This window comes from Mus musculus, chromosome 4 (assembly GCF_000001635.26).
Source record: "Mus musculus strain C57BL/6J chromosome 4, GRCm38.p6 C57BL/6J".
NCBI lineage: Eukaryota > Metazoa > Chordata > Mammalia > Rodentia > Muridae > Mus > Mus musculus.
Genome location: NC_000070.6, coordinates 116600730 through 116628726, shown reverse-complemented (window position 1 = coordinate 116628726; position 27997 = coordinate 116600730). Strand labels below are relative to the sequence as shown.

At 40.1% G+C, this 27997-nt stretch overlaps 1 protein-coding gene across 4 annotated transcripts; it reads left to right on the top strand.

Moving 5' to 3' along the window:
- The first annotated feature begins 50 nt into the window (after window positions 1-50).
- Nasp (nuclear autoantigenic sperm protein (histone-binding)) lies at window positions 51-27675 on the top strand. 4 transcript variants are annotated; one of them, XM_030253656.1, is made up of 16 exons: window positions 51-947; window positions 1298-1395; window positions 5913-5960; window positions 9747-9857; window positions 14317-14397; window positions 16646-16755; window positions 17350-18324; window positions 22964-23043; window positions 23733-23818; window positions 23913-23986; window positions 24376-24564; window positions 24666-24832; window positions 25783-25839; window positions 25924-26001; window positions 26507-26635; window positions 26934-27674. In XM_030253656.1, the coding sequence occupies exons 2-16, from the start codon at window positions 1337-1339 to the stop codon at window positions 27009-27011; spliced, it is 2322 nt and encodes a 773-aa protein (XP_030109516.1). In that variant the 5' UTR covers window positions 51-947; window positions 1298-1336; the 3' UTR covers window positions 27012-27674. The 4 variants fall into 4 exon arrangements, with proteins under 4 accessions (XP_030109516.1, NP_058057.3, NP_001074944.1 ...); NM_016777.3 differs by having other exon boundaries at window positions 776-837; window positions 26934-27675; NM_001081475.1 differs by lacking the exons at window positions 51-947; window positions 17350-18324 and having other exon boundaries at window positions 1230-1395; window positions 26934-27675.
- Window positions 27676-27997: the final 322 nt, after the last annotated feature.

The following is a 27997-nucleotide window of genomic DNA, read 5'->3' as shown; positions in this document are numbered from 1 at the left end:
ATTTCTATTTATCCATTTTTAGTTCTTTTTTTTTTTTTTCATTTTGTGTGAATAAATGCTTTACCTACATCCATGTCTGTGCACCATATGCATGCCTGGAGCTTAACGAAGTGGTGAGGCGCCTTGTGGGTGCTGGGAATTGAAACAGGATCCTTTGCAAGAATAACAAGTGCTCCTAACCTCCTAGCGAATTTTCCAGCCACATTTACTTTTATTTAATGTGTATGAGTGTATCTGCATACATAAATGTGTACCATGTGTGTGCCTAGTGGCTCTGGTGGTCACAGGAAGGCATTGATTGAATGCCCTTGAACTGGAGTTACAAAAGGTTGTAAAAGAAGGCGTGTGTGGTGCTGCTCACCTGTAATCCCAGCCCTCGCAATCACAGGCAGGCAGATGTCTGTGGGTTAGAGATCAGTGGGTCTAAATAGCAAGTTTCAGGCTAGCCAGGGATAGACTGTAAGTCCCTACCTAATATATATGAAAGAAAAAAAAAGAGAGACAGCTAAAATATTTAAAGTGTTTTAAGTACAGGATTTAACTTAACAACTTGGACGTGGGTAAAGTAAGATGATGGCAGCAACGGATTGGATCAGTCAAAGGCGGTGGATCTAAACACCCGCATCCCTTTGCCCCTCTAAGAGTTTTGAATCAAGCGCGATAGTTTTATCTGTAGCCAATCCTAGAGCAGCATCTTGTTTCGTCAGTAGTTGCTGAGGCCCAGAGCCACGCGTCTGTCTGGTCAGTTCTAGCCGTTGCTGCTGTACTCGTGCTCAGCTCTTGCGTTTCCATCCGTTAAGACTGAGAGGACATAGGGAATACCTGTCACCTTCTCGGGTATCCCCGTCAGAAAGACACCTTCGGGACTACTTTTTCCACAGTCGCAGAGACTCACTGGCTCCACTTAATTGTGGAATCTCTAGGCTGGCTCCCATTCAGAAGTTGTAGTACTGAGATTTTGCTTCTATCACGACTAGCCACAGAAGCAGGAAATTGTTTGATTTTTGTTTTCTTTTTCCTTTCTATCTTACTTTCTTTTTCTTTTTTTCTTTTTTTAAGGAAAAACGGGCTAGGGCGGGAAGATACCCAAACGGGAAGGGATACAGGGCTGTGTCCTTGTGACAGAAAGGTGTTGAGTCCTAGTCCTTTAAATCCGAGGGGGGAGGATCCGGAAGTGGATGGGCGGGACAAGGGACCTGGTATATAAGAGGGCCTCAACCGCGCGGGGTCTCCAATCTGCCATTTTCTCTACCTGAGTGAGTCTCTGCTGTCCGGAATTCTCTGGTTTTCTTCGCAGGCAGTGTTCTGCCCACTGGCCCACCACCTCAGGGGAACGATGGCCACAGAGTCTACAGCCGCTGCTGCCATCGCCGCGGAGCTGGTTTCCGCTGACAAGTAAGCGGGACTGTGGCGAGCTTGAGGCCAGTCCTCAGGGAGAGTCCGGGGACTTGGCTTCCCGGGCGGGACGGGCTGGTGGGTGGGACAGCTGCCTTCCCCGGAACAACGGCGGCCGTGCGGAGAGGGTTGCTCTGTGGAGAAGCCCTACTTGCGAAGAGCTGGCGCGCCAGCGGTAACGGCGGGTGGCTGGCGCCCCCTGCCCGGCTTTTCACGGCCGCCATCTTGCCGGGGGCAGCGGTGGCTGGCTCCATCGCCGGCCCCTTTTTTCCACCCCTTGCCCGAGGTTGCCGGTAGGTAGGCGGGGCCCGGCTCCAGTCGGTCCTTGAGCCCCTCCTGATCGCGCACTCCTAGGGTGCGTCTCTGTAGAGAGTCTGTAGACGTACCGAGAAATTGGCCAACAGATTTGGCGCCAAAAAAAAAAAAAAAAAAAAAAAACCCACACGAGGATGGAGGCTTGGAACAGGGGACGCGGGTGGGTGGGGCCTCTCAGAGGGCGGGGCTTTGCACGCTGATCGTCGTAGTTTTGGCTCTTAGGAGTGGGCGGGGCCTGTAGGAGGCGGGAAAACTCCATTGTTTGGAGTGGATGCTGCTTTTGCCGGGTCGGTGGGGCGCAATGAATTTTATTATATACTCACTACCAGGTTTACAGTAATCTTGAGGGTGGCTACGGGACTGAAGCTTTGTAACTCTTAACCTTTGCGGAGAAGTGTCTTGATTCGTTAGGTTTTCGGTATGTGGGACGGGGATTTTGTTGCTTCAAGGGACACTTTACTTGCGTAGTGTCTTCGGTAAAGGCTGTATGTAGCTATCAGTCTAGTGTTTACTTGCTAGATGAGTTTGCTAAGCGAAAGGACCCCAAAGGAGGAATGCTTGATTTGAGAGCTTTAAAGTGCTAATCTAACTTGATCTCTCCCATATGCACAGAAGCATTCATCAGTTCGAGGAAAGAAGTTATTTTCCATACAGGTTCGATTTTCCAGTTTACCTTGCCTTTTTTAGGTCCTGGATTCTATTTTTTTCTGTCCCTTGAGCATTTTTTTTTTTTTTAACCAAGTTTTGCCTTGGGTAAAAGTAAAGGTGTCTGTGAGATATTTGATTGGTTTTTCTATAGGTTTATGTTTTAGATGACGTTTCACTCCGTACAGTTTACCCTATCACCTTTTGGTTCCTTTCCTAGTGGGTTCTTGAAAATCAGTGGGTCTCTAACCACTCAACCATTTGGGAAAGTGCAGTTTTACCCTCAGATTCCACTTTCCTAGGTCCTCTTCATTGATATTTTTAGGGCCAGAGTAGATTAAGTTTAGGAATTCGGTAGAAACTCCATTTCTGGTGCTTTCTGAACAGCTGCTTGTATTACGTTGGGGATCCCTTTCCTTCCAGTACTTTACAGTTTGGGAATGCCTAGCATCTCCTCAGATTTCCAAACTGTGTTTTTTGTTTTTCTGTGTAGTCCTGGCTGCCTTGGCCTCCCAAGTGCTGGGATTAAAGGAGTATACCACAACCTTCAGCCTTTTTTTGTTTTTGTTTTTGTTTTTTTTTAGAGACAGGGTTTCTCTGTGTAGCCCTGGCTGTCCTAGAACTCATTGTGTGGACCATGCTGGCCTCAAACTCAGAAATCCTCCTGCCTCTGCCTCCCAAGTGCTGGGATTAAAGGTGTGCCCCACCTCTGCCTGGCCAGCTGCTCTAAGATTTATTTATTTTATGTCTGAAAGTACATAAGCTATCTGTAAGCTATATGTACAATATAGCTATACAGATGGTTGTGAGCCTTCACATGGTTGTTGGGAATTGAATTTTTAGGATTTCTGCTCGCTCTGGTCAACTCCACTCCCTCAGCCCCTGCTTGCTCTGGCCCAAAGATTTATTATTATACATAGACACTGTAGCTGACTTCAGACCATCAGAAGAGGGAGATAGATCTCATTACAGATGGTTGTGAGCCACCACATGGTTACTGGGATTTGAACTCAGGACCTTCAGAAGAGCAGTCAGTGCTCTTACCCACTGAGCCAGCTTGCCAGTTCCCAGCTTTTTTTTTTTTTTTTTAAATTACTGTATAAACAAACTTTACAGAGATTTTCATGTATTCATTTGTGTTCAGTTACACTTTGGCTGTTGGTGAAGTAATTACCAGCTTCCTTCCTGAATGGGTATTTACAGAAAATTACATGCCTACTTTTTGTTGTTGTTTTGAGACAGGGTTTCTCTGTATAGACCTGGCTGTCCTGGAACTCACTTTGTAGACCAGGCTGGTGTCGAAACTCAGAAATCCGCCTGCCTCTGCCTCCCGAGTTCTGGGATTAAAGGTGTACTCCACCACACCCGGCTGGGTTTTTCTTTTATGTGTGTGTCTGTGAGTGTATGCCATGTGAAGCTATTAGAGGATGTTGGATCTACTGGAGTTGGAGTTACTGGTTGTTATTAGCCACCATGTGGATGTTGGAAACTGAACCCACATGTGCTCTTTAACACCTTAGCCATCTTTCTAGCATAGCAAATGCCTATACCAGCCTCTTGCTGTTCAATTTGAATTTTATGTCTTGCCTGGCAGTGGTGGCCACATGGCTTTAATCCCAACACTGAAGAGGCAGAGGCAGGTGGATCTCTGAGTTCAAGGTCAGCCTGGTCTACGGTTGAGTTCCAAGACAGCCAGGGCTGTTTATTGGCTGCTGCATTCTTAGTCTCTTAGTTTTTTTTTTTTTTTCATATGACAGCTGTATTTTCTATTTAAACACTACAAAATGGTTGGATTTACAATATTATGAGGGGTAGCCAGAGATGGCTAAAGTGTTTTCCCTATGTGTACTCTGGTATACATGCACATTGTTCCCCTTCTCACATCATAGCACACAATGAAAAAAAAGTCTTTAAAAAATCATTAAACATTTCTTTATTGTTTTTTCTTTAAAGAAGCTTTATTTTTTTAGTATATGCATTACAGGAAACAAAACACAAGAAAGCAAGAACAAAGTTACCCAGTCACAAGCAGTTCAGGTCAATGTGTCATTCTAGATCCTGCAAGCATACACACACTTGGGTAATTTAGACTATACAGTATGTACCATGCTTTCCCCACATTGTGAATATTAACCAATTAAAAACCCCACACTACACAAGGATTTTTCTTTATCATTTTTTAAAAGATTTATTTATTTTATGTATATGAGTAGACAGTCACTTGCCACAGTAACACAAGAAGTAGACGTTGGATCCTATTACATACAGATGGTTGTTAGCCACCATGTAGTTGCTGGGAATTGAACTCAGGACCTCTTGAAGAGCCTCCAGTGCTCTTTAACTGTTGAGCCATCTCTCCAGTCCTCTTTATTATTTCTTTTTAGCTATTTCCTCATTGTATTGGTTAGTTTCCTATTAGAATCACTTGATATTCTCACTCCTTTGTTTTTTTTTTTTTTTTTTTTTTTTAAGATTTTATTTATTTATTTATTATATGTAAGTACACTGTAGCTGTCTTCAGACACTCCAGAAGAGGGCGTCAGATCTCGTTACGGATGGTTGTGAGCCACCATGTGGTTGCTGGGATTTGAACTTCTGACCTTCGGAAGAGCAGTCGGGTGCTCTTACCCACTGAGCCATCTCACCAGCCCCCTCCTTTGTTTTTTTGAAGCAGGATTTCTCTGTATAGCTCAGGCTCTCCTAGAACTATAGCTCTGTAGACCATGATTGCCTAGCCTGCCTCTGCTTTCCAAGGGCTGGGATTAAAGACAAATGCCACCACTGCCCAGCTATGCCTGGCTTTCTTTAAAGGTTTTTTTTTTTTTACATGTATGGATTTTGGCTGTATGTATGTTGAGCACAGTGTACATACAATTCTTGTGGAAAATAGAGGCTTTCTGAACCTCTGGATCTGGAATTTTGCAAGGTCGTCAGACACCATATTGGAATTGGGAACCCAGACTAGTTCCTTTATAAGAACAGCCAGTGCTCTTAACCACTGATAAATCTCTCTAACCCCTAATTGGGGTGTTTCATTGTGTCCCCACGTAGGCCTCAAAGTATATTATCCATACTGTTCTTATTCAGTTCTACGTCAGTGTGAATTACATATGTGCCTTTAGTATTTTTACTTTTCTTTTTTTCCTGTGTATCCCAGGCTGTCCTGGAACTCACTCTGTAGACCAGGTTGTCCTCAAACTCAGAAATTCACCTGCCTCTGCGACTCCCAAGTGCTGGGACTAAAGGCGTAAGCCACCACTGCCCGGCAATATTTTTATATTTTTTTGTTTGTTTGTTTTGTTTTGTTTTAGACAGGGTTTCTCTGTGTAGTCCTGGCTGTCCTGGAACTCACTTTGTAGACCAGGCTGGTCTCGAACTCAGAAATCCACCTGCCTTTATCCTAGAGTACTTGGATTAAAGCATATACCACCAGTCCTTCAAGATGTGTGTTGTTTAAAATATGAAAATTTCTTATGTGTTTATGTTTTTCTGATACTACTTAATATCCAAGCTAAAAAGAGCTTCCATTGTATTTTTTTCTTTTTTATTGATTATAGAATTGAAGATGCTCCTGCTCCTTCTACCTCGGCAGATAAAATGGAGAGGTAAGATTATATGATACAATTATGTAAACAGTTTATATCTGCTCACTGAAACATATCTGAAACAGTTTATATCTGCTCACTGGGGATAAAATCTGAAGGCTTTACACAGAGTAGTATCTCTGAAATTGTATCTTCTGCTCCTCTCCTTTTCTTAGATGTCTCTAGGGTCAGCAAAACCTGTTCAGGGATTCATTTAGCTTTTTTTTTTTTTTTTTTCCCCAAGACAGGGTTTCTCTGTGTAGCCCTGGCTGTCCTGGAACTCCCTCTGTAGACCAGGCTGGCCTCAAACTCAGAAATGTGTCTGCCTCTGCCTCCCAAGTGCTGGGATGAAAGGTGTGTACCACCACTGCCCCGCCATTTAGATCACTTTTATAAAGAAAATTTGCACCTTTAATTTTTTAATTGGCACTAATGTAAACACAGTAGTAGGTAAACCTGATATCCCTTCAACATGTGATGACCATTATGAACTGCTAACAGATTTTTCAAATACCGGGGTATTTGGAGGACATTTTGTCCAAAATGAGAGCATTCCTTAGGGGAATCAACTCACAGTGTTGTTTCCAGTAATAAAATTTGAGGTAAATGAAAATTAAGATTTCCAATGTAGCTTGTTAGTGTGCTTTCTTAGAATGCATGAGAATCAAGGTTTAGTCTCCAGTAACAGAAAAAAAAAATTGAGCTTACATTTTGTTATCTTAAAACATTGAGTAAAAGCAACCTGTGGAAGAAGAGATTTGTTGGGCTTAACACTTAAATCATCAATAAGGAAAATCAGAGTGGGCGACATGGAAACACTGCTGTTTTTTTCTTTGGTTTGCTTACAGGCTCATGCTCAGCAACTTTTTTGTTTTTGTTTGTTTCTTTGTTTGCAGTGGAGTTCCATCTTTCTAAGGATGGTGCTGACCTCAATGGGCTGGCCCCACAGGCCAGTCTGACTCTGGGCTATTCCTCAGTTGACACTCAGGTGATTCTAGGGTATGTCTAGTTGGCAGCTAAAGCTAACTAACTAGGACACCCAGCACATGGAATGCTAAGATAGGAGTTATTTTGGGTACCCCCCCCAAAAAAAAGCAACCCACAAACAACAAAACCTTAAAAATAATTTAAACTTTTGGAAAATTTTTTGTTTTGTTTTTTGTTTTTTCAAGATTTGGAAAAGTATTTTTGATCATCGGTGAATTTCATGCCCCAATAGTTTAAAGTCACTTCTAATTTCATTAAATCATTTTTGATATTAGAAGTGACTTTAAAAAAAATGTGGTAAGAAGCATGTTAGCTCTTAATTGTATTCTGTGAGTTGAAATAGGAAGGCTGATTGCCTTTAGCTTCAGTTCATGGTCTGTCAATGTGGCTTGTGAGATCCACTCCCATTCCTTTCTACTAAATGCTGGCATTAATCTTTAACTTGTTATGTAACTGGGGATTTATACCACCATACTGGTTTTATGCTATTCTAGGCTTTAAATCTAAGGATTCATCCACAGGTAGACATTTTCTCAACTTAGTCACACCACATACACCTCTTGGAAACAGTTTTTTAAATTTACTTAGTATTTTTTACTATTTTATGTGTATAGGTGTTTTGTCTACATGTTCATTTATGCACTGTGTACCTAGTGTTACTTGGAAGCCAGAATAGGTTACTAGATCCCCTTGAACTAGATGCCATATGGGTGCTGGGAATTGAATCTAGGTCCAATGCTTATACTGAGCTGTTGCTAGCCTCTCTGTATCACTCACATTCCACATGTACCATGTTTCCCCTTCTGAGAACAAGGCCTTATTTTAGCCCTGACTCACTTGGAACACACCATGTAGACCATGCTGACCTATGCCTATCTTCTCGGTGCTGGGATTAAAGGGTGTGTCACCATGCTTTAGTTTTTTTTTTTTTTTTTTAATTTTATTTTTATGTTTGTGGCATGCCTACTTTGTATATGTGCTTGTATATTTGTATGGTGTGTGTGTTCTGTGCACACATGTTCAGTCAAAGGTACAAGGTTGATATTGGGAATCTTTGATCATTTATTGAATACAGCTCTCTCAACTGAACCCAGATCTTGCTGAGTAGGATCCCTTCTCTACTTTCTAAGTACTGGAAATACAAGTTGGTCTACCCTGCGTTTAAGAGGGTCTTAGGGATCCACCTCCAGTCCTCATGCTTGTTCAACAAGATATTTACCCACTGAGCTAATACTGTAGCCTCCTATTTCTCTGTATAACAGCCCTGGCTGTCCTGGAACTCACTATGCTGACTAGTCTGGCCGTGAATTCTTAGAGGTCTGCTTGCCTCTTCTGGGGTCAAAAGCACAGGCCACCACACCTAGCTCATTTATTTAGGGTATTACCCCTCCTTCTAGAGGGTTTCATATAACACTGGTTGGTTTTAGTCTCCCTGTATTTCCTGTGATGACCTTAAAATTTTAAATTTTTTGCCTCCTTCCAACTGCTGAGATCACAGGTCTGTTGTACCATACCTGCTTTTATGCAGTGCTGGAGATTAAACCCAGAGATTTCTGTGTTTACATACTAGACAAATGCTATCAACTGAGTTAGGTCCATATTTCCTCCTTTTATTTTTTGAGTCAGAGTCTCACTATGTAGTCTTGGGTGTCAGTGAATTTTCAGAGATACTCGTGCGTGCGTGCGTGCGTGTGTAAAACAGAAATATTTGGCTCTTTACTGTTTTTGTTTTGGTTTTGGTTTTTTGAGACAGGGTTTCTCTGTATAGCCCTGGCTGTCCTAGAACTCACTCTGTAGACCAGGCTGGCCTTGAACACAGAAATAGCCTGCCTTTGCCTCCCAAGTGCTGGGATTAAAGGTGTGTGCCACTGCTGCCCAGCCTGCTTGCATATTTCTTTTAAGTGCTGGGATCAAAGCTGTGCCACCATAATCTCTCTGCTTTTGAGACAGGGTCTCCTGTTTCTATAATCTGAGAATGGATATTATAGTTATCTACTAACCATGTTTTGTGTATATGGTACTAGAGACTGATCTAAAGCTCTGTGCATGCTAGGAAAGCACGGTTATATCTCCATTCTCAACCCTACCTGTTTATTTTTTCCATATGTTTTACTTTTAATTTTAGCTAGTAAGCGTGTATATCTTTTGGTTTCCTTGGTGGTTCTTTTGTTGTGTAATTAGCATCTATTTATAATAGCATGTTTTGTAAGGTTTTATGAAAGTTGCATTTTTAATTTTTTTTTAAAGATTTATTTATTGTATGTAAGTTCACTGTAGCTGTCCTCAGATACTCCAGAAGAGGGCATCAGATTTCGTTACGGATGGTTGTGAGCCACCATGTGTGTGGTTGCTGGGATTTGAACTCGGGACCCGGAAGAGCACTGAGCCATCTCGCCAGCCCTAATTTCTTTTTCTTTTTCTTTTTTTTAAAGTAAATGTGACATAGCAGGTCTTCTCTTTTTTCATATAGTATCTTGGTATGTAGTTGAAGCTCATTCTCAGTCATCCTGCCTTTACCTTTACAGTGATCATGGGTGTATGCATCTACTTGGTCAATTTATTAGGTCTTTTTTTTTTTTTTTCCCCCCGAGACAGGGTTTCTCTGTATAGCCCTGGCTGTCCTGGAGCTCACTTTGTAGACCAGGCTGGCCTCAAACTCAGAAATCCGCCTGCCTCTGCCTCCCAAGTGCTGGGATTAAAGGTGTGCGCCACCACGCCCGGCTTTATTAGGTCTTTTTAACTATTATGGTGTAAATGTAATATATCCAATTAATATTGATGTAAACAGTATTTGGCACTAAATATATTTTTTTCTTTCAGTCTGGATGTGGATAGTGAAGCTAAGAAACTACTGGGATTAGGACAGAAACATCTGGTGATGGGTGACATTCCAGCAGCTGTTAATGCATTCCAGGAAGCAGCTAGTCTTTTGTAAGTATATGTTCTGTTGTAAAACAGTAGTAAATAGCTTACAAACTTGTAACAGGTTTTCTATGGGGAGAAAGAAGGAAGATTGAAAGTGGGGTGGGTATAGGAGTATGATGGTAGAATACTTACCTAATATACGTGAAATCCCATGTCTAATTGTCTGAACCATGAAAACAATTCTGGCTTTTTATTTTCTGTGGATGAGTTTTTATTATAATAAAGTAATTTCATTTAACTTTTGAAGAAGGTGATTTTCATCATAGTCACTAATGATTAAGAGGAAAACTAATTCATTTTTTACTTTTTATTATGTAAAATATGCCTCAGAGACGAGTATTGGTGGGGCACTCCTTTAATCTCAGAATTTTGGAGGCAGATGTCAGCCTCGTTTACAGAGGGAGTACTAGCACATCCAGGTATACAGAGAAACTCATGAAAAATTTACTTAGGTTCAATTCTAAGACCTTTTAGGTGATAAGCAAGTACATTACCATTAAGCTATTCCCTTATTCTACTGGGATATCAGTTTGGTTTTTTGTTTGTTTGTTTGTTTTTGTTTGTTTTGGTTTTTTTGAGACAGGATTTCTCTGTGTAGCCCTGGCTGTCCTGGAACTCACTTTGTAGACCAGGCTGGCCTAGAACTCAGAAATCCGCCTGCCTCTGCCTCCCGAGTGCTGGGATTAAAGGCATGCGACACCACGCCTGGCTTCAGTTTGGTTTTTATTTTTTAATTTTTTATATGTATGAATATGTCTCCTGAAAGTATGTACATATGCCATATGTGTGCCAAGTGCCTATGGAATCCATGATTGAGTATTGGGATACCTTTGGTAGTAAATTGTGAGTTGTCAAGTATGTGAGTACTTGAAATCAAACCCAGTTTCTCTGCCAGAGCAGCAGCAGCTTTTTTAAAACTCTCAACTTTCTCTCCAGCTTGACTGCTCTTGATTTAATTTCTCCTACTAAATCTTTTATTAGAATAGCATTTTTCAAACATTCTTATCTTATGTAACTGATTGGAATATGGTGGGAGCCATGAGTTGGCCATATATTGAAGAAACAGATTAGTAATCTTAGTCTTCAAACTATCTTTTTCTGATCACTTTGTCTGAATGCGTTGTCTCTAGGATAGTTTTTTTCTAATAGCAATTGAAGGTTAGTCATTGTTTTCATTCATACTGGGAAAAAAAAATCTTAAAAGTTTTTGTAGGTTTCTGATTTCCTTTTTAAAGATTTATTTCTGTATTATATGTAAGTACACTGTAGCTGTTTTCAGACACTCCAGAAGAGGGCATCAGATCTCATTACAGATGGTTGTAAGCCCCTATGTGGTTGTTGGGATTTGAACTCAGGACCTTCAGAAGAGCAGTCTGCTTTTCACTGCTGAGCCATCTCTAGCCCTGTGCCCGATTCCTTCTTTCAGCATGCAGAACAATGTTATTCTTGGATGTTTGTAACAATCTTTGGGCCTGCCTTTGTTTTGTTCTGTCTGGACTGATTAATTTTGGGCTGTGGTATTTAGTACTGTGCTGGTGTCTTATTCCCCTGTATGCTGTGATAAGCATCATGCCTTTAAATCAACTTGGGTTAAGTATTAAGGGTTTATTTGGCTTACATGTCCAGATCATACTCCCATCATTGAGGGAATTAAGGGCAGGAACACTGCCTACTAGCTTGTTCTTAATGTCTTGGGCCCCCTGCTTTCTTATACTATCATGACCACCTGTCCAGAGGTGGTACTGCCTACAATGGACTGAAGGCCTTCCCATATAGACGGCGCAGGTTTGTCTCCACTTTATCTCAGTTGAGATTCCTCTTCCCAGATAACTCCAGTTTGTGTCATGTTTTCAAAAACTAATCAGTGTAAACTGTTAAGTATTGGAAAGTTTTCAAAAAAAAAAAAAAGTGGGGTTTAGAAATTAAATTTTTTTTTTTTTTTTGTTCATACGAATGGGTGTTTTGTGTGCATGTGTCTGGACATACATGCCTGGTGTCAGCAAGGCCGGGAGGACATCAGATCACCTGGAACAGGAGTTACAAGTGCTTGTAAGCTGACCTGTAGGTGAAAGTAAACACTCTTAGTTTATTTTTTAGAATTTTGTAAAGATCATTGTTTTCACTATCCTGCCAGAAAGGATATATTGGAATCCTTCAGTATTGGCTTAAAAACTCAAGGCCTCACACATTCTGGCAAGAGCTCTACTGAGTTAAATTCTCATTGCCTGGGGAAAAAAAAGAAAAAAAAAACTGTTCTAGCCGGGCAGTGGTGATGTACGCCTTTAACCCCAGCACTTGGGAAGCAGAAACAGGAGGATTTCTGAGATGGAGGACAGCCAGGGCTACACAGATAAACCCTGTTTGGAAAAACAAAAAAGATAAACTGACTCAACTCTTGGTTTTTTGAAACAGGGTTTCTCTGTGTAGCCCTGGCTATCCTGGAACTCACTTTGTAGGCCTGGCTAACCATTAGTGTTTTACTTGCATATTTGTCTATGTGAAGGTTTCATATCTCCTGGAAATGGAGTTAGATAGTTGTGAGCTTCCATGTGGGTGCTGGGAATTGAACCCTGGTACTCTGGAAGAGCATCCAGTGTTCTTAACTGATAAGCCATCTCTCTAGTCCCCTTGTCTCATAGTCTTAAAACATTAATTGGTTTAATTTTCTATGACTTATGCTAGTCTTTGGATCCCATAGAAGCTGATATATTTGTTTCTTGGTTTTTGTTGTTTTATGCATGCCCATTAGTTTGAAGGCTCAAAGAGGGTTTTGGATTCTTTAGACCTGGAGTTTGCCGTACTTGCTTTTAACTACAGAGCCATTTCTCCAGCTTTAAGTGTATGAGTATATATTTATGTGTGCTTGCTTAGTTTAGTGCCTTCAGGAAGAGGCTAGAAGAAGATTTGGAACTGGCATTATGGTTGTTAACCAGGTGGGTGCCAGGCAAAAGTGCTTCTAACCAATCTTCTTTTGTTTGTTTTGTTTTCCTTTGGGGACAAGAGTTTTCTCTGTTTATCCCTGGCCATCCTGGAACTCTAGAGACCATGCTGGTTTCCAACTCCAGATCATTGGCCTCTTGTCTCCAAAGTGCTAGAATTAAAGGTGTATGCCATCATTGCCCAGCTTTTCCAGCCAACTTTTTAGTTTTTTGCTTGTTTTGTTTTGTTTTGTTTTGTTTGTCTTTCAGACAGGGTTTCTCTGTCCTACAACTCTTCCTTAGACTAGGCTGGCCTAGAACTCAAGAGGTTAGTCTGTCTTTCTCTAGAGTGTTGGGATTAAACCTTGCATACCACCGTGCTGTGCAGCCATTTTAGGAAAATAGCTCTGAGCATTTAATACATATTCATTTTACAAAAAAGTTTTAGGCACTGAGATAGAACAACTTGTCTGTCTAATAGTGTATTGCTATTTAGGAATTAAAAAGAGGTTTTGGTTTAAGTAGTTCAGTTTCATTATTACTGGTCTTTGGGGACTGGAGAGATGGTGTACTGTGTAGTGGTTAAGAGCGCTGACTTCTTCCAGAGTATCCAAGGTTCAATTCTCAGTGCCCACATGGCAGCTCATACCTGTTTGTATCCTCAGTTTTAGGGCTTAGGACACTCTCACATAGACATACATGCAGGTATGAATGAAAAATAAAAATAAATTAAAAACACAATCAGAAACAATACTTTTTGTTTCAGAATGCCCATCCATGGTATTCTCGTTCTCTCTCTTCTCTCTCCTCTCCTCCTTTTCTCTCTCTCCTCTTTTCTTTTCTTTTCTTTTCTTTTCTTTTCTTTTCTTTTCTTTCCTTTTCTTTTCTTTTTTCTCTTTCTCTTTCTCTCTCCCTTTCTTTCCTTTCTTCCTTTCCTTTCTCTTTCTTTCTTTCCTTTCTTTCTTTCTTTTTTCTTTCCTTTCCTTTCCTTTCCTTTCCTTTCCTTTCCTTTCCTTTCCTTTCCTTTCCTTTCCCTTCCTTTCCCTTCCTTTCCCTTCCTTTCCCTTCCTTTCCTTTCCCTTCCTTTCTTTCTTTCTTTCTTTCTTTCTTTCTTTCTTTCTTTCTTTCTTTCTCTCCTTTCTCTTTCTTTCTTTTTTCCTTTCTTTCTTTCTTTTGTTCGTTTGTTCGTTCGTTCGTTCGTTTCTCGAGACAGGGCTTCTCTGTGTAGCCCTGGCTGTCCTGGAACTCACTCTGTGGACCAGGCTGGCCTCAAAACAAAGAAATCCTCCTGCCTCTGCCTCCCAAGTTCTGGGATCAAAAGCATGTGTCACATGGTTCGTTTTCATCACGTAAGTTCCACCCAGAAATATTCTAACTTCTGGTCCACATGGTATTTATAAAGTGGCAGGAAGAATATCTCATAAAAAACTTAGTTGGTGGCACTTAAAATATACATTATAAATAGATTTAGAACATGTAACATTAACTTCATGTGTTGTTAACTAGCAATTAAAAATGTTAAGACTAGGTATTTACTTTCTTTGTAGAGGTAAGAAGTATGGAGAAACGGCTAATGAGTGTGGAGAAGCCTTCTTTTTTTATGGGAAGTCACTTCTGGAGTTAGCCAGGTATGTCTTGGGAAGTCTCATTTTATGAATAGAATATTTTATAACACTTTGGTTTCTTTAAAGTTGAAATTTCCTTGTTGGCTAAAATTGTTTATGCAAAGAATGAAATTATGTTTTGAGGATTTGAATTAGTAGATGTATTTTAATAAGTTAATGGTTGTTCAGAGTTTGATACAGAGATAAGAACATTTAGAAACATTGAGCAAGCTCAAAACAATTACTCAACAAGGACTGTATGGAGTAGAATTTGAATAAGTAACACATGAAAGTATCTAGTAAATTTGCTTGTTAGGGTTCCATATTCCTGAATTTCCCACGATCTGAGGAGGCTGAAGCAGAAGGACTATGTTCAAGTTTTATAGCCTAACTCAAAAGGAGACTTTTTTTTTCTCTTTTTTCCCCCCCAAGACAGGGTTTCTCTTTATAGCTCTGGCTGTCCTGGAACTCACTCTGTAGACCAGGCTGGCCTTGAACTTAGAAATCCACCTGCCTCTGCCTCCCAAGTGCTGGGATTAAAGGCGTGTGCCACCACTGCCTGTAGGAGACCTCTTTCTCTCCAATTACAAAGACTTACTATTAACATTGTTGGAAACTGCTCAACAAATCTATTATATAATGTTTATTAATTTACTAATTATTTAATAATTAATATCCAGTTAATGTGAAACTATAGTATAAAAAATAAAGCTATTTTGAGGATATACAAAGTAAGTGATCAGTCTTTACACAGTTTTGTTACGTTTCCTAATTTTGTGAATATTCAGAACACTTAATGCACTAGTACTAAATGAGTTAGTAATAACATTAAGTTCACAGAATGTCACTGGCCATTTAAGGGAAATTGGAGTAGATTTTAGTTTAACATAGTTGAGAAAATAGTGTGTCCCTGCTACAGAATGAAAAGGATAAGATGTTTTATTCTCTAGATGAAAATCACTATTTGTACTTTTCAGGTGAGAGTCCACTTTCTTCTAGGATATTATCACATTAGTATTTGTTAGAGTTTTAAATGGTTTCTTTAGTGTATTTTAATTGTTTATAATAATCAGCCAGTCCTGTGGTGATATAGGCTTAAGCACAGTTGCTATTGATCAGAAAGTGCTCATGTCTTGTCATATCTGAAGTCAGTGTCCCTACCCTTCCACTTTAGTTCATTCATCCTCTGTGCCTCTTCTTGAAGGTCTCTGAACCATGGAAGAGGTGATAGAGAAGTTCATTCACAGTGGGCATTCATTAGTCTTAAGGTTTTGATCATTGGTTGTCTTCTGTTAGCATGTAGTTGGTTTTGTTTTTTTGTTTTTTGTTTGTTGTTTGTTTTGATATGGGGATGTCTTAGTTGATGAAAGTAACTTATAGAAATGAGCTTATTGGAGGCTTACCGATTTCATGACTGTCATGGAAGGGAGCATGGTGCAGGGCTCGTAGGCATGCTACCAGAGTAGTAACCATTGTTGGAATGGCTTGGAATTTTGAAATGTCAGTCCCCACCCTCAAGTGACACTCCTTCCAACAAAGCCTTTCCAAATAGTTCCACTAGCTAGGGAATCAAGCATTCTAACATGAGCAATTCTCATTCAGACCACTACAGGTCTTACTATGTAGATCAGCCTGGTCTTGGACTCATAAAGAATGGCCTGATTCTTATTCCTGAGTTGAGATTAAAGGCATGTGACACAAGACTGGACCTAGTGATTTTGTTACTATATCTGTGGTTTTTTCTTTTAAGATTTTTCTTATTTAAGCCAGTCAGTGGTGTCACAGCACTTGCGAGGGAGAGACAGGCCAATCTCTTGAGTTTGAGGCTAGCTTGGTAAGCACAGCTAGTTCCAGGACAGCCAGGGCTACACAAAGGTACTGTCTTTAAAAAAATTAAACAAAAATTCTTTTTCTTTAATTATAAATGCAAAGTACTTCCCAGGGCCAGAATTCTCAGATCTCATAGAGTCTTGAGTACTGACATTTGTAAGCTAATATGGATGGTAGCAACGGAAATCAGGTCCTCTTGAGAGGAAAGTGCTTTTAACCACTGAGCCATTGCTTGGGCACTGCCTCTCCCTCCCCACACTCCTTATTTTTAAAGACTAGGTCTTGCTGTGTGGACCTGGTTGGCCTGGAACTTGTAGAACTTCTGTTTTGAATATATATTTTTGTATTCTTTTTACATGATTTCTTTTTCTGCTTTTTTCGTCACAATCATAAAATACATTGCTAGGAACTAGTTATACTTTTGTGCTTTTTCTTCTTATAGAATGGAGAATGGAGTGTTGGGAAATGCCTTAGAAGGAGTGCATGTAGAAGAGGAAGAAGGAGAAAAAACAGAAGATGAATCTTTGGTAGAAAATAATGATAATGTAGATGGTATGTAGAGTTGCATGTTACAGTCAAGAGTTGCGACGACTGATCTTCCTTTAAATAAGTCACGGAAATAGGGTTCTCCTTATGGTGGTTGGTCTCTCCAAAGATACTTGGGCTGATGCAGTAAGTGTAGGCCATTACTAAAGTGATAGTGAGCTTTTAAGAGAATAACTAAATGTATCAAATAGATAGATTCTTTTAAATTGGCATTAAATATTAAGAGAACATCAAATATTTTTCTGATAAATATTTTTTAAAAAACCTTCCATACTCAGTTATTAGGAGTCCTTGGAGGACTTCTGTTTTCTATATCTTAGAAAAGTAAATATTTTCTAAGTTTGGCTGTTAGAAATCAAATAAGTATATTGTTTAAGAGAGGGAGGGAAGCTTGACATCTCTTCTGACTGGTATCAGATTACTCATTTCTTTTGCAGTATGTTGCTTTGCTAGCTTGGATTCTCCCTTTCTCCCTTTGCTTTTCTCATGGGGGCATCTGATAAAACTTAGGCTTAAAGGGAATGTATTTCTACTTTCAATTTATGCTTTTATCATTAAACTCCGAGACATGTTTATGCTTCATGTTCTTTAACCATGTAGAGGAAGCAAGGGAAGAGTTGAGAGAACAGGTTTATGACGCCATGGGAGAAAAAGAAGCCAAAAAAGCAGAAGGCAAGTCTCTGACAAAGCCTGAAACTGATAAAGAACAGGAAAGTGAAGTGGAGAAGGGTGGAAGAGAAGACATGGATATAAGTGAGCCTGAAGAGAAGCTCCAGGAAACAGTTGAACCGACTTCAAAGCAGTTAACTGAATCCTCTGAAGAGGCAAAAGAAGCAGCAATACCAGGACTGAATGAAGATGAGGTCGCTTCTGGGAAGACAGAGCAGGAATCATTGTGTACTGAGAAAGGAAAATCAATTTCAGGAGCTTATGTTCAAAATAAAGAATTCAGAGAAACAGTGGAGGAGGGAGAGGAAATAATAAGCTTAGAGAAAAAGCCAAAAGAAACTTCAGAAGATCAGCCTATCAGGGCTGCAGAAAAGCAGGGCACTTTAATGAAGGTGGTAGAAATAGAAGCTGAAATAGACCCTCAAGTCAAGTCAGCGGATGTGGGAGGGGAGGAGCCAAAAGATCAGGTAGCTACCTCTGAGAGTGAACTAGGTAAGGCTGTTCTTATGGAACTGTCAGGGCAAGATGTTGAAGCATCACCAGTCGTGGCTGCAGAGGCCGGAGCTGAAGTCTCTGAGAAGCCAGGGCAGGAGATTACAGTTATTCCCAACAATGGTCCAGTTGTTGGACAATCAACTGTAGGAGATCAGACTCCTAGTGAACCACAGACTTCTGCAGAAAGACTGACAGAAACTAAAGATGGCTCAAGTGTAGAGGAGGTCAAGGCAGAGCTGGTTCCTGAACAGGAGGAAGCTATGCTACCTGTAGAAGAGTCTGAGGCAGCTGGAGATGGGGTTGAGACCAAGGTAGCCCAGAGGGCCACGGAGAAAGCACCTGAAGACAAATTTAAGATAGCTGCTAATGAAGAGACACAAGAGAGAGACGAACAGATGAAAGAGGGTGAAGGTAACCGGGATATGATAGAGCTGCAGTGGGTGGAGTACATTTCTAGATTTGACGCACTAATCATTGGTAAAAGTCAGCCTTCCATTCAGGATTTTCAGTCTGCCTTTAGAAACTACAAAGTAGGTCGTCTGATTTCTGAAACTTGGCTAGCAGTCATTAACTTGTTATGCCATCATGCTAGCCAATGAAATGATATGAAGGGTGGATTAGAAATGGGTTGTGGGATAGATAGGGACATAGTAGGCTAGGCTGGCAGAGAATGCTGAATGGATGTTCACTTGCATGCCTTTGGATTTTTAAGTTTACTGTTCACATGGTTTCTCCTTTGTTGTAGGAAGTAGGAACAGAGCAGTAGAATCCACTGAATTGGTACACTTAAGCAGGCATGCCATTTAAGTCTTCTGGTGCCCTTATCAATTTTAGTTCATAGAAATGTTTAGAGGATTATTCACACTAATTTTAATCTTCAGGGACAAGAGAGATAGCAAAGTACGTAGCCATTCCTTTTGTTGCTTTCCTTCTTCATTTAATGCTTGCTTTGGCTGCTAATCAACTATAGTGTTACTGGCTTAATTCAGATTCAATTTTATCAATATTTTGAAGCCTCTAATTGGCACGTCTGACTTGAGTTGTGCTCAGTTGGGGATTCTACTGTATTAAGTTTCATCTAACATTGGCATTAATAATTACAGGTACTTTTCGATTAATAATTTTCTGCATAAAAGAACTATTTTACGGGTTGTCTTAATGGATTTTCAGTGACCCATCTTTATTACTTGACCATTCTGGTATGCATTTGCCTGTGTGCAGGTCCCTGCACTCCAGCCAGCAGAGACATAGTCAGATGTGAACTTGCTAACTGGTAGCACTGTTGGGCTTCTTGAGCTTCAGGAGTTCTTTAATAAAAGCTTAGAATTGAATTCCTCAGGTTTTTGTTTTTTGGAAGTGCTGAGGATTGAACACAGGGCTTCATATGTGTTAGCCAAGAACTATACTATTGAACCAAAATCTCAGCCCTATAAGTGACATTTTCAGTGTTCTTTGGCTAGTAAAATTTTGTGAGATTTTATAAATATGGTCTGGGGAGAGCCTTCATCACACCTAATAGAGATGGGTGAGACTGGCTTTATGGTGCAGCCACTTTCTATGGTTGGTTCCATTATACTGGATAAATGCTAATCCACATCTTATATGTGAGGAAAGCATATGCCACAAGTGTGAGAACCTGAGTTTGATTTAGTTTCCAGAACCCACTTAAAAGTTGTCATATACTCCATATGTATAGAACTTGTAGAACAACTAGCCTGTGTAGCTTGTAGAACAACTAGCCTGGCACATAAGAGACCCTGTCTCATCCCTGAGCCACCCAAGGCTATCTTCTTCCCAGCACAGATACAATGACATAGGTGCACCCACATTCACTCATATACATGCATTTCTACACACAATTAAAACCCCAGTGCATAACATGTGGTAGAATACTTGCCTGGCACATGGAAATTTTCATCTAGATTCACAAGAAAGTAACAAGCCATTTCATGGTACTTGGTTTGTTACCATTTCTGGGATATCTATATCCCTCATACAGGAAATCAGTGTACTCTTTTCTTTTTGTCATGTTAGATGTGGTTGGTAAGTGGACAAAAATTTACATTGTAGTCATAAAGGTTGGCTATGCTCAGATGATACGTGCTAACTGATCGGGTGGGTACTTGATTTACCTGTAGGAATTCTAGAAGTAGCAGTCTTTATTTGTTTTTGAGGCAGGGTATCACTATAATCCAGACTGGCCTGAAATAATGGCAGTCCCCTTGCCTATGACATGTCCTCTGCTCTGGGTTTACAGATGTAAGGATTGCATAGCTTATATATCTTTAATATATTTTCTTAATTTCTAATTTTGGTTTTGGCATATTTTAAGTATGTCACAAGATCAGATGTATGGAATATGCACATAACTAGTAATACTCATTTGCAAGTTCAGAAAATTTATATTTGCTGAGGACATTAAGTATATTCCCACTAGTGCTTGATCACTGGTTACTAAGTTTGGGAGCTTTACAATTAGTGGATTTCTTACTAACCTAGCTCATCTCCATTATTCCATAAAAATGAAACCCATTATTCTCAGGTCATTCATTGTAAGAACATTAATGTATAAATTTCCTATAAAGTTCTAAGATATTTTATGCCAAATTAAGTTTCATAACACTTTGGTAAAGGTATAAATAGGTACAGGTACCAGATAATTAAATATATGTCTATAATTTTGTTCTTTGAGACTGCATCTCACGCTATAGCTTAGTTTCAGTAGTAACAAAGTATAGCCCTTGCTAGTCTCAACCTGTTTGTTTGTTTTCAAGACAGGGTTACTTTATAGCCCTGGCTGTTCTAGAACTCAGTACTCTGTAGACCAGACTGGCTTTGAATGTACAGAGAGGTTGACCTGCCTTTGTCTACTGTGTGTAGATATTAAAGGCATGTACTACTACTACTATCTGGCCTTAGCCGACAACTTCTTTTGGGGGGAAGGGGGTTTGAGACAGGGTTTCTCTGTATAGTCCTGGCTGTCCTGGAACTCAGTTTGTAGACCAGGCTGGCCTCGAACTCAGAAATCCGCCTTCCTGTGCCTCCCGAGTGCTGGGATTAAAGGCGTGTGCCACCATGCCCGGCTAGCCGCCAACTTCTTAATGATCCTCCTGCCTGGTCTAATGAGTGTTGTGAAAATACATGTATTTAATTCTGCATTCTTGGATTATTTTGGAGGTTGGGTGAAGTCATTATCTAGTTTAAACTTAGAAAACTAAAGGACATGGAAAAAAATGTTGGAGCTGGATACATAGCTTAGTGGTTAAGAGCAGGTACTGCTATTGAAAAGGACAGGAGTTTGCTTTTTAACACCCACATTAGACAGTTCACAACTGCCTGTAAATCCACCTCCAGGGTGGAACCCTTTTTTGGGCCTCCACAGTTTGCACTCATGGGCATGGGCACCCATGATTTTTTAACAAAACAGCCTTTTTAGATTTTTTTTTTTTAATTTGTGCATGTGAGTGCACTGTCACTGTCTTCAGATATACCAGAAGGGGTCATTGGATCCTGTTAAAGATGTTGTGGGCCACCATATGGTTTCTGGGAATTGAACAGAGTCTGGAAGAACAGTCAGTGCTCTTAACCGTTGAGCCATCTCTCAAACTCGAAAAAAAAATTCTTTAAAAATAATGTTTTGGTGGGCTGTATTTCAGAAGCAATGAATTGCATAGTCAGAAACAAAAAAGTGAGTCTTTTTATATTTTGGGAAATAGCCAGTTGTTGAGCTCCAGTTTCAGTTAGAGACCCTATTTCAGAAAATAAGGTAGAGAGTGACTGAGGAAGACATTGGCCTCTGGCCTCCATAGGGATGCACACCTTATATACAAAAATGTGAAACTTGATTACACAGTGTTTACTAGTTCACTATAGTTAACCAGGTTGTTCTTTGCAAATTGTTCAAGTATTTTGATATTGCTAGCAATTGGCAATATATCGGAATTTTCAGTACCAATTACTACTGTACCAGTTGATTTGCAGATAAACATGGCTGGCCTTTAGCTTAAATAGGCCTTGTGGAATGCATATTTTGTCAGTACTTTGGAAGTAGAGGTTGGTTTGAAGCCAGCATGGTATACATAGCAAGTTTCAGAATAGCCAGGCTATAAAAAAACCCAACTTTTCTTGTTTCTATTCTCATATATAGGTTGTAGAGTTGTGACATTTGTGATTTTTTTTTTTTTTGGTGGGTGAGTGTTAAGAACGTTTAGCTGGTAGCTATATACTTCCAGGTACTAGGGAAATGAAGAAATATTGCTGATTCCTGGGTTTTTGAGAGTAGTTTGGGGTATTATAGTAAGATTTTGTTTCGTGGAGAAGGAAAAAAACAAGAGCAAAAAAAATCCCCAACTAGCTTAATGAAAGATGACATGAGTATATACTTAATCTATGTGAATTGATTGTATCAAGTAAAACTGCTGACATTTTGAATTTTAAGTTGTCTTACAAATGGGAATTTTAAAAGCTTATTTGAACAATTGATGTGTAACTGTATATCAGAATAGTTGTTGGTGTGGCTACACACATAAATCTTAAAGTAACTAGTTGTTCTCAATTTTTTTTGAGCTGGCTGGAGTCTGTGACTTGCTCAATGGGGAGAGCTGATGAAGACATTTCTCTTCTTCCCCATAGCTTATTGTAGGAAAGCCAGTTTTTGGTATTCTGAATGGTCGGGAATTATTTGGGTTTTGATACTTTGAGTATAATACAATTATCTTAACAAATGACTAAAACCTGTTTGAGTAGTTGGGAGATTTTTTGCAAGAGGCAATGTATAGGTTATCTTTCTTATTGTGAATCACAGCAGGTTTAGTTTTACACGTCTGACATTTGGATGAATGTACTATAAGGCTGTGTATATGGTAGTGTAGGCTAGATGTGAGCTAGATGGTAGCCATGAACTGAAGATCCCTTCAGAGCAGATGCTGACTGCCTTGGATTAGCTTCCTTTCCATTCTACCTTAGAATGTAGGGTGACAGATATTGTGAGAATCACACCAGACGACAAATACTTTGTTATATCTCAATACTAAGTAGTTTCTTCTTGTAGAAACTGAAGGCTCAGAGGAAGAGGACAGAGAAAATGACAAGGCTGAAGAAACACCAAATGAATCAGTTCTTGAAAAAAAGGTAAGCTGTTATTCTTTTAGTACCATTACAACTTTATTACTATAGGGTTATGGGTTGCTAATATAGGAAAGATTCCTGTAAGATCTGGTCCTTGCGAGTGCCTGGGGATTTTTTTTTCCATTATAAGATGAAATACAACATTATAATTATATTTCACTGAGATGAAGTGACACCTTATTGTGGGTGCACATTTGGTAGGCTTTAGGGAGAAGGCCTGCATTTTGAATTGCAGCCAGGTTTTGTTGTTGTTGTTTTTTTGTTGTTGTTTTGTTTTTTTGAGACCGGGTTTCTCTGTGTAGCCCTGGCTGTCCTTGAACTCATTTTGTGGACCAGGCTGGCCTCCAACTCAGAAATCCGTCTGCCTCTGCCTCCCAAGTGCTGGGATTAAAGGTGTGTGCCACCATGCCCGGCCTGTTTTTTGTTTTTAATTATATTAAATTATACATTTACGATTCATTCTCCCTGGGCGGTGGTGGTGCACTCCTTTAATCCCAGCACTTGGAAGGCAGAGGCAGGTGGATTTCTGAGTTGGAGGCCAGCCTGGTCGGAGTGAGTTCCAGGACAGCCAGGGCAATACAGAGAAACCCTGTCTCAAAAAACAAACAAACAAAAAAACCCAAAAAAGATTGATTCTCTAAAAAGATGCCTGTTTTGTTCTTTTGCCTAATGCCAATGACTTGGAATTTCAGTCTCTTCAAGAAAATGAAGAGGAGGAGATAGGGAATTTGGAACTTGCCTGGGATATGCTGGATTTAGCCAAGATCATTTTTAAGAGGTAAAAAACTCTGGGTGTTTTTGGGCTCATGTTGTGGTTGAAAATAGAAAGCAGTTTAAGATTATTTTTAAGGCTTTACTAATCTTTCTTTTAGGCAAGAAACAAAAGAAGCCCAGCTTTATGCTGCACAAGCCCATCTTAAACTTGGAGAAGTTAGTGTTGAATCTGGTAATGCAATTTCTTTTATGCCGTCTCCTACCTTTCTCCATTCTCCCTTCCTGTTTTCCTTAGGATTGACCTTGAACATCCAAAATTACAAAGGCAGGTTTTTCTGCCCTCTGCTGACTAAAGGAGAAATGTGTTAGCCACGAGCTATCTGTATATAACAAAATCCCATAGAATAGGAGGTCTGAGTTCCCTATAGTATCTGGAGCATTAAACAGCCTTGTAAATCGGTGTTTTCTGACAGTCAGTCCAAGCATTCCGGAGGGGAAGCAGAAACTCCAGGCTAGCCAGATCTATATAGTGAGACCCTGTTTGCAAAGGGGAGAGATGAGTCCATTCATAACTGAATTTATGTTAACTTCTGTCCATGGTGTTATTTCTTCATTTATCAGAGAATTATATCCAAGCTGTGGAGGAGTTTCAGGCTTGCCTAAGCCTGCAAGAACAATATTTGGAAGCTCACGATCGTCTCCTTGCAGAGACTCACTACCAATTAGGTTTGGCCTATGGTTACAACTCTCAGTATGATGAAGCAGTAGCACAGTTTGGCAAATCTATCGATGTCATTGAAAAGAGAATGGGTGAGTGAACAGAAATTACTGTATGTTTAGGTGATACCGTCATTTACATTGTGGGGGGAAACTGGGTTTTTTTGTTAGTGATTTAAAGCTGTTCTTTGTAGCTGTACTCCATGAGCAGATGAAGGAGGCCGAAGGATCGTTTACTGAATATGAGAAAGAAATTGAGGAGCTGAAAGAACTGCTACCTGAAATTCGAGAGAAGATAGAAGACGCAAAGGAATCTCAGCGGAGTGGGAATGTAGCCGAACTGGCACTGAAAGCTACTCTGGTTTGTTGAGTTTTATTTTTATTTTTTATTTTTTTGAAAGATTTATTTATTTATTATATGTAAGTACTCTGTAGCTGTCTTCAGACACACCAGAAGAGGGAGTCAGATCTTGTTATGTGAGCCACCATGTGGTTGCTGGGATTTGAACTCTGGACCTTTGGAAGAGCAGTCGGGTGCTCTTACCTGCTGAGCCATCTCACCAGCCCGAGTTTTATTTTTAAATAAAATACGTGTATTACAATAAATGTTTATAGTCCATTTAAAAGGTACTTTTCCTGACTTGAGTTAGTTGGTCAGAATGTGAGCTCATTTCACTTGTATAAGTTGTCCCATGGCTAGAAAGTGTGTTCTGAATGCAGGAGACAGGTGTACATTCTGTCACTGCTACTTTGTTTTTTACCTTGTATATTTCTTTGCCTTTCAGTATAAATATTGTGTTACTATTTGTAAAATGTTTTTGAGAATACCATTAAAAAAAGCTTACGTCATAGATGGAGTGTCTTAGCCATAAATTGCCTGGCTCTGTTCTTGGCCTGACATGCTGGGGTATATATAATCTGTATTGTAAATAGGACATGAGAATGGTTTAGTTTCTTGCCTACTCTGAATGTAGGTGTCTGCGTTGAACTCTTTGCTGTAGGCAAAAGGAATTTTACCTTTTAATCAGCTGTTATTCGAGGTAGGCAACTTGAGCCTGAGTGGCTGGGGTTCTATTCTGTAATTTACCTGTCCATGTATCAAGCTGGGCAGTGGTGGTGCACACCTTTAATCCCAGCACTTGGTAGGCAGAGGCAGGAGGATTTCTGAGTTTGTGGCCAGCATGATCTACAGAGTGAGTTTCAGCACAGCTGGAGCTACACAGAGAAACCCTATCTAAAAAAAAAAAAACCCAAAAAAACAACAACAAAAACCCCCTAAAAACCAACAAAAATTGTCTGTGTCTCACACAGGTGGAGAGCTCTACTTCCGGTTTCACTCCTAGTGGAGCTGGTGCCTCAGTATCCATGGTGAGTATTTTATTTGTCATTAGGCTTACTATGAGTCTACAGGTTTTTGTAAACTGATAATTAACAAAGGCTTATTTTTGCTAGATTGCCAGTAGAAAACCAACAGATGGCGCTTCCTCATCAAATTGTGTGACTGATATTTCCCATCTTGTCAGAAAGAAGGTAAATTTATATGAACTTTTGTATTTTTAAACTTTTTCAATGTCTGCATTTTTGAGGGTGGGCAATTTGTAATAATACACTAGGAAGCTACGGGTTTCATTGGGGATAACTTACCTGGCAAACTTCCACCTTAATTAACCTTGTGGCTGTTTGGAAAGCTGGAGGATTCTTACTGGTTTCCTCCATTGTAGGCCTTCTCACACTTCTGCCTTTAGCCCGAATCAATAATCCTTTCCCTGTGGTGTAAGTCTTTGCTTCTGTGTTCTTGCTTGTGCTTCTTCAGTGTTCAGATCTCTGTCACCCTCTCCCTGTTCCATGTGCCTCAACAATGTCAATTTTAAAGTAAAATACATTGTGGCATCATCTATGTTGTGGTCAGCATAGATTGCAGATCCACAGGGCTGTGAGTCAGGGTGTTTAAGATGTTGCCACCAGAGGGGCAACAGGATTTTTCTGCAATTGTTTTCTTAAGATAAATATGAACACTTTACAATTCTACCTTTAGAGGAAACCAGAGGAAGAGAGTCCCCGGAAGGATGATGCAAAGAAAGCTAAACAAGAGCCAGAGGTGAATGGAGGCAGTGGGGATGCTGTCTCCAGTGGAAAGGAAGTTTCAGAAAACATGGAGGCCGAGGTGGGTAGACATGGCCACTTGCTTCTCACACTGGTCTTAGGACTGGGAAGCCAGGCCTCTCAAGTGTCTATGTGAAAAATGAATGTACTGAAAATATTTTGCATATGAAGTTATTGGGTATCTGGGAGATGGATTTGATTTATGGCTTCTTTAATAATGAATATATGGAAGAGTACCTGGTCAACAATTTATTTGATCCTTTGTGTGATCTCCTGGGTTTGTCAACCTTATCATCTGGTCATATATGATGGGATGACTTATGTCAGGGTAAGTTATAGCTAGGATCTTTGTCTTTCAGGCTGAGAATCAGGCTGAGAGCCAAACAGCAGAGGGGACCGTGGAGTCTGCAGCTACAATTAAAAGCACTGCATGTTAAGAGGCGAGCAGAACCTTCCTCCTGAGGGAAAGTGGTTTTGTACATAATGTATTTTTTCACTTTTGGGGATTCTTTTTGTATAACTCCAATAAAGATTGTAGGCAACAGCTGAGGCTTTGATGGCTTTTTTTCTTAAATATTGGTGGAATGCTTTGGGGCACTCTACATTTCTTGTGTGTACATGTTTGTGTTTTGCTATTGCACAACCCACTTCCTGTCTAATGTGGAGGTGATCAAGTGTGGCTAGAAGCCCTTCATCTTCTACTGGTGCTATGTTCTATTTCCCAATACTTGGCTGAAATCAATTACTGTGTAAGCTTTCAGTGGTGCTGTCCTTGGATGGGGTCTGCTAAATAAGAACTGGTAGAAATCAGTTTGGTGCTGAAAATGGATGATGGAATATGACCCAGGTCTTGGTTTGTCCCTATCTGCTGTTCATCTGGTTTCCATTTAAGGCCATAATCCTATCCTGGGAAAACTGGTAGAAACCTGGGAAATTGTTCCTGAGGAAAACAGTTGTTAGACTCAGGCTCACACTGTAGTATAAGACACTGGGGGGAGAAAGTGTGTTATTTTCTGTATAGAAAGGTTACTATATGTCAATAAGTGGAATTGTTATATTGTCTGCAGTTTTGTCTATAAAAATAAATATGCTAATTTTAACAAAGCCCTTGTTCTGGAATTATATATGGAAGACTGAACAAGTACAAGAAGGTTCTTGGGCTGCTGGGAGTGCCTCGTGCAATATGGAGTTGAGTGGCAAACTGGTCCATCACTTCTTGGTGTCTAGTTGTGGGATGGTGGTCAGGGTTTTTTTGTTTTGGTTTGGTTTTGGTTTTTTTGGTTTGGTTTGGTTTCTCTGTATAGCTCTGGCTGTCCTGGAACTCACTCTGTAGACCAGGCTGGCCTTGAACTCAGAAATCCACCTGCCTCTGCCTCCCAAGTGCTGGGATTAAAGGCATGCGCCACCACTGCCCGGTGGTGGT

Bases quoted from the DNA above. Each gene is read 5' to 3' on its own strand.
- Nasp (NM_016777.3), top strand. From the start codon at position 1,337: ATGGCCACAGAGTCTACAGCCGCTGCTGCCATCGCCGCGGAGCTGGTT. The intron at 9,858-14,316 runs GTAAGTATATGT...CTTTCTTTGTAG, and splicing joins CAGGAAGCAGCTAGTCTTTT to AGGTAAGAAGTATGGAGAAA. The intron at 24,833-25,782 runs GTTTGTTGAGTT...TGTCTCACACAG, and splicing joins TGGCACTGAAAGCTACTCTG to GTGGAGAGCTCTACTTCCGG.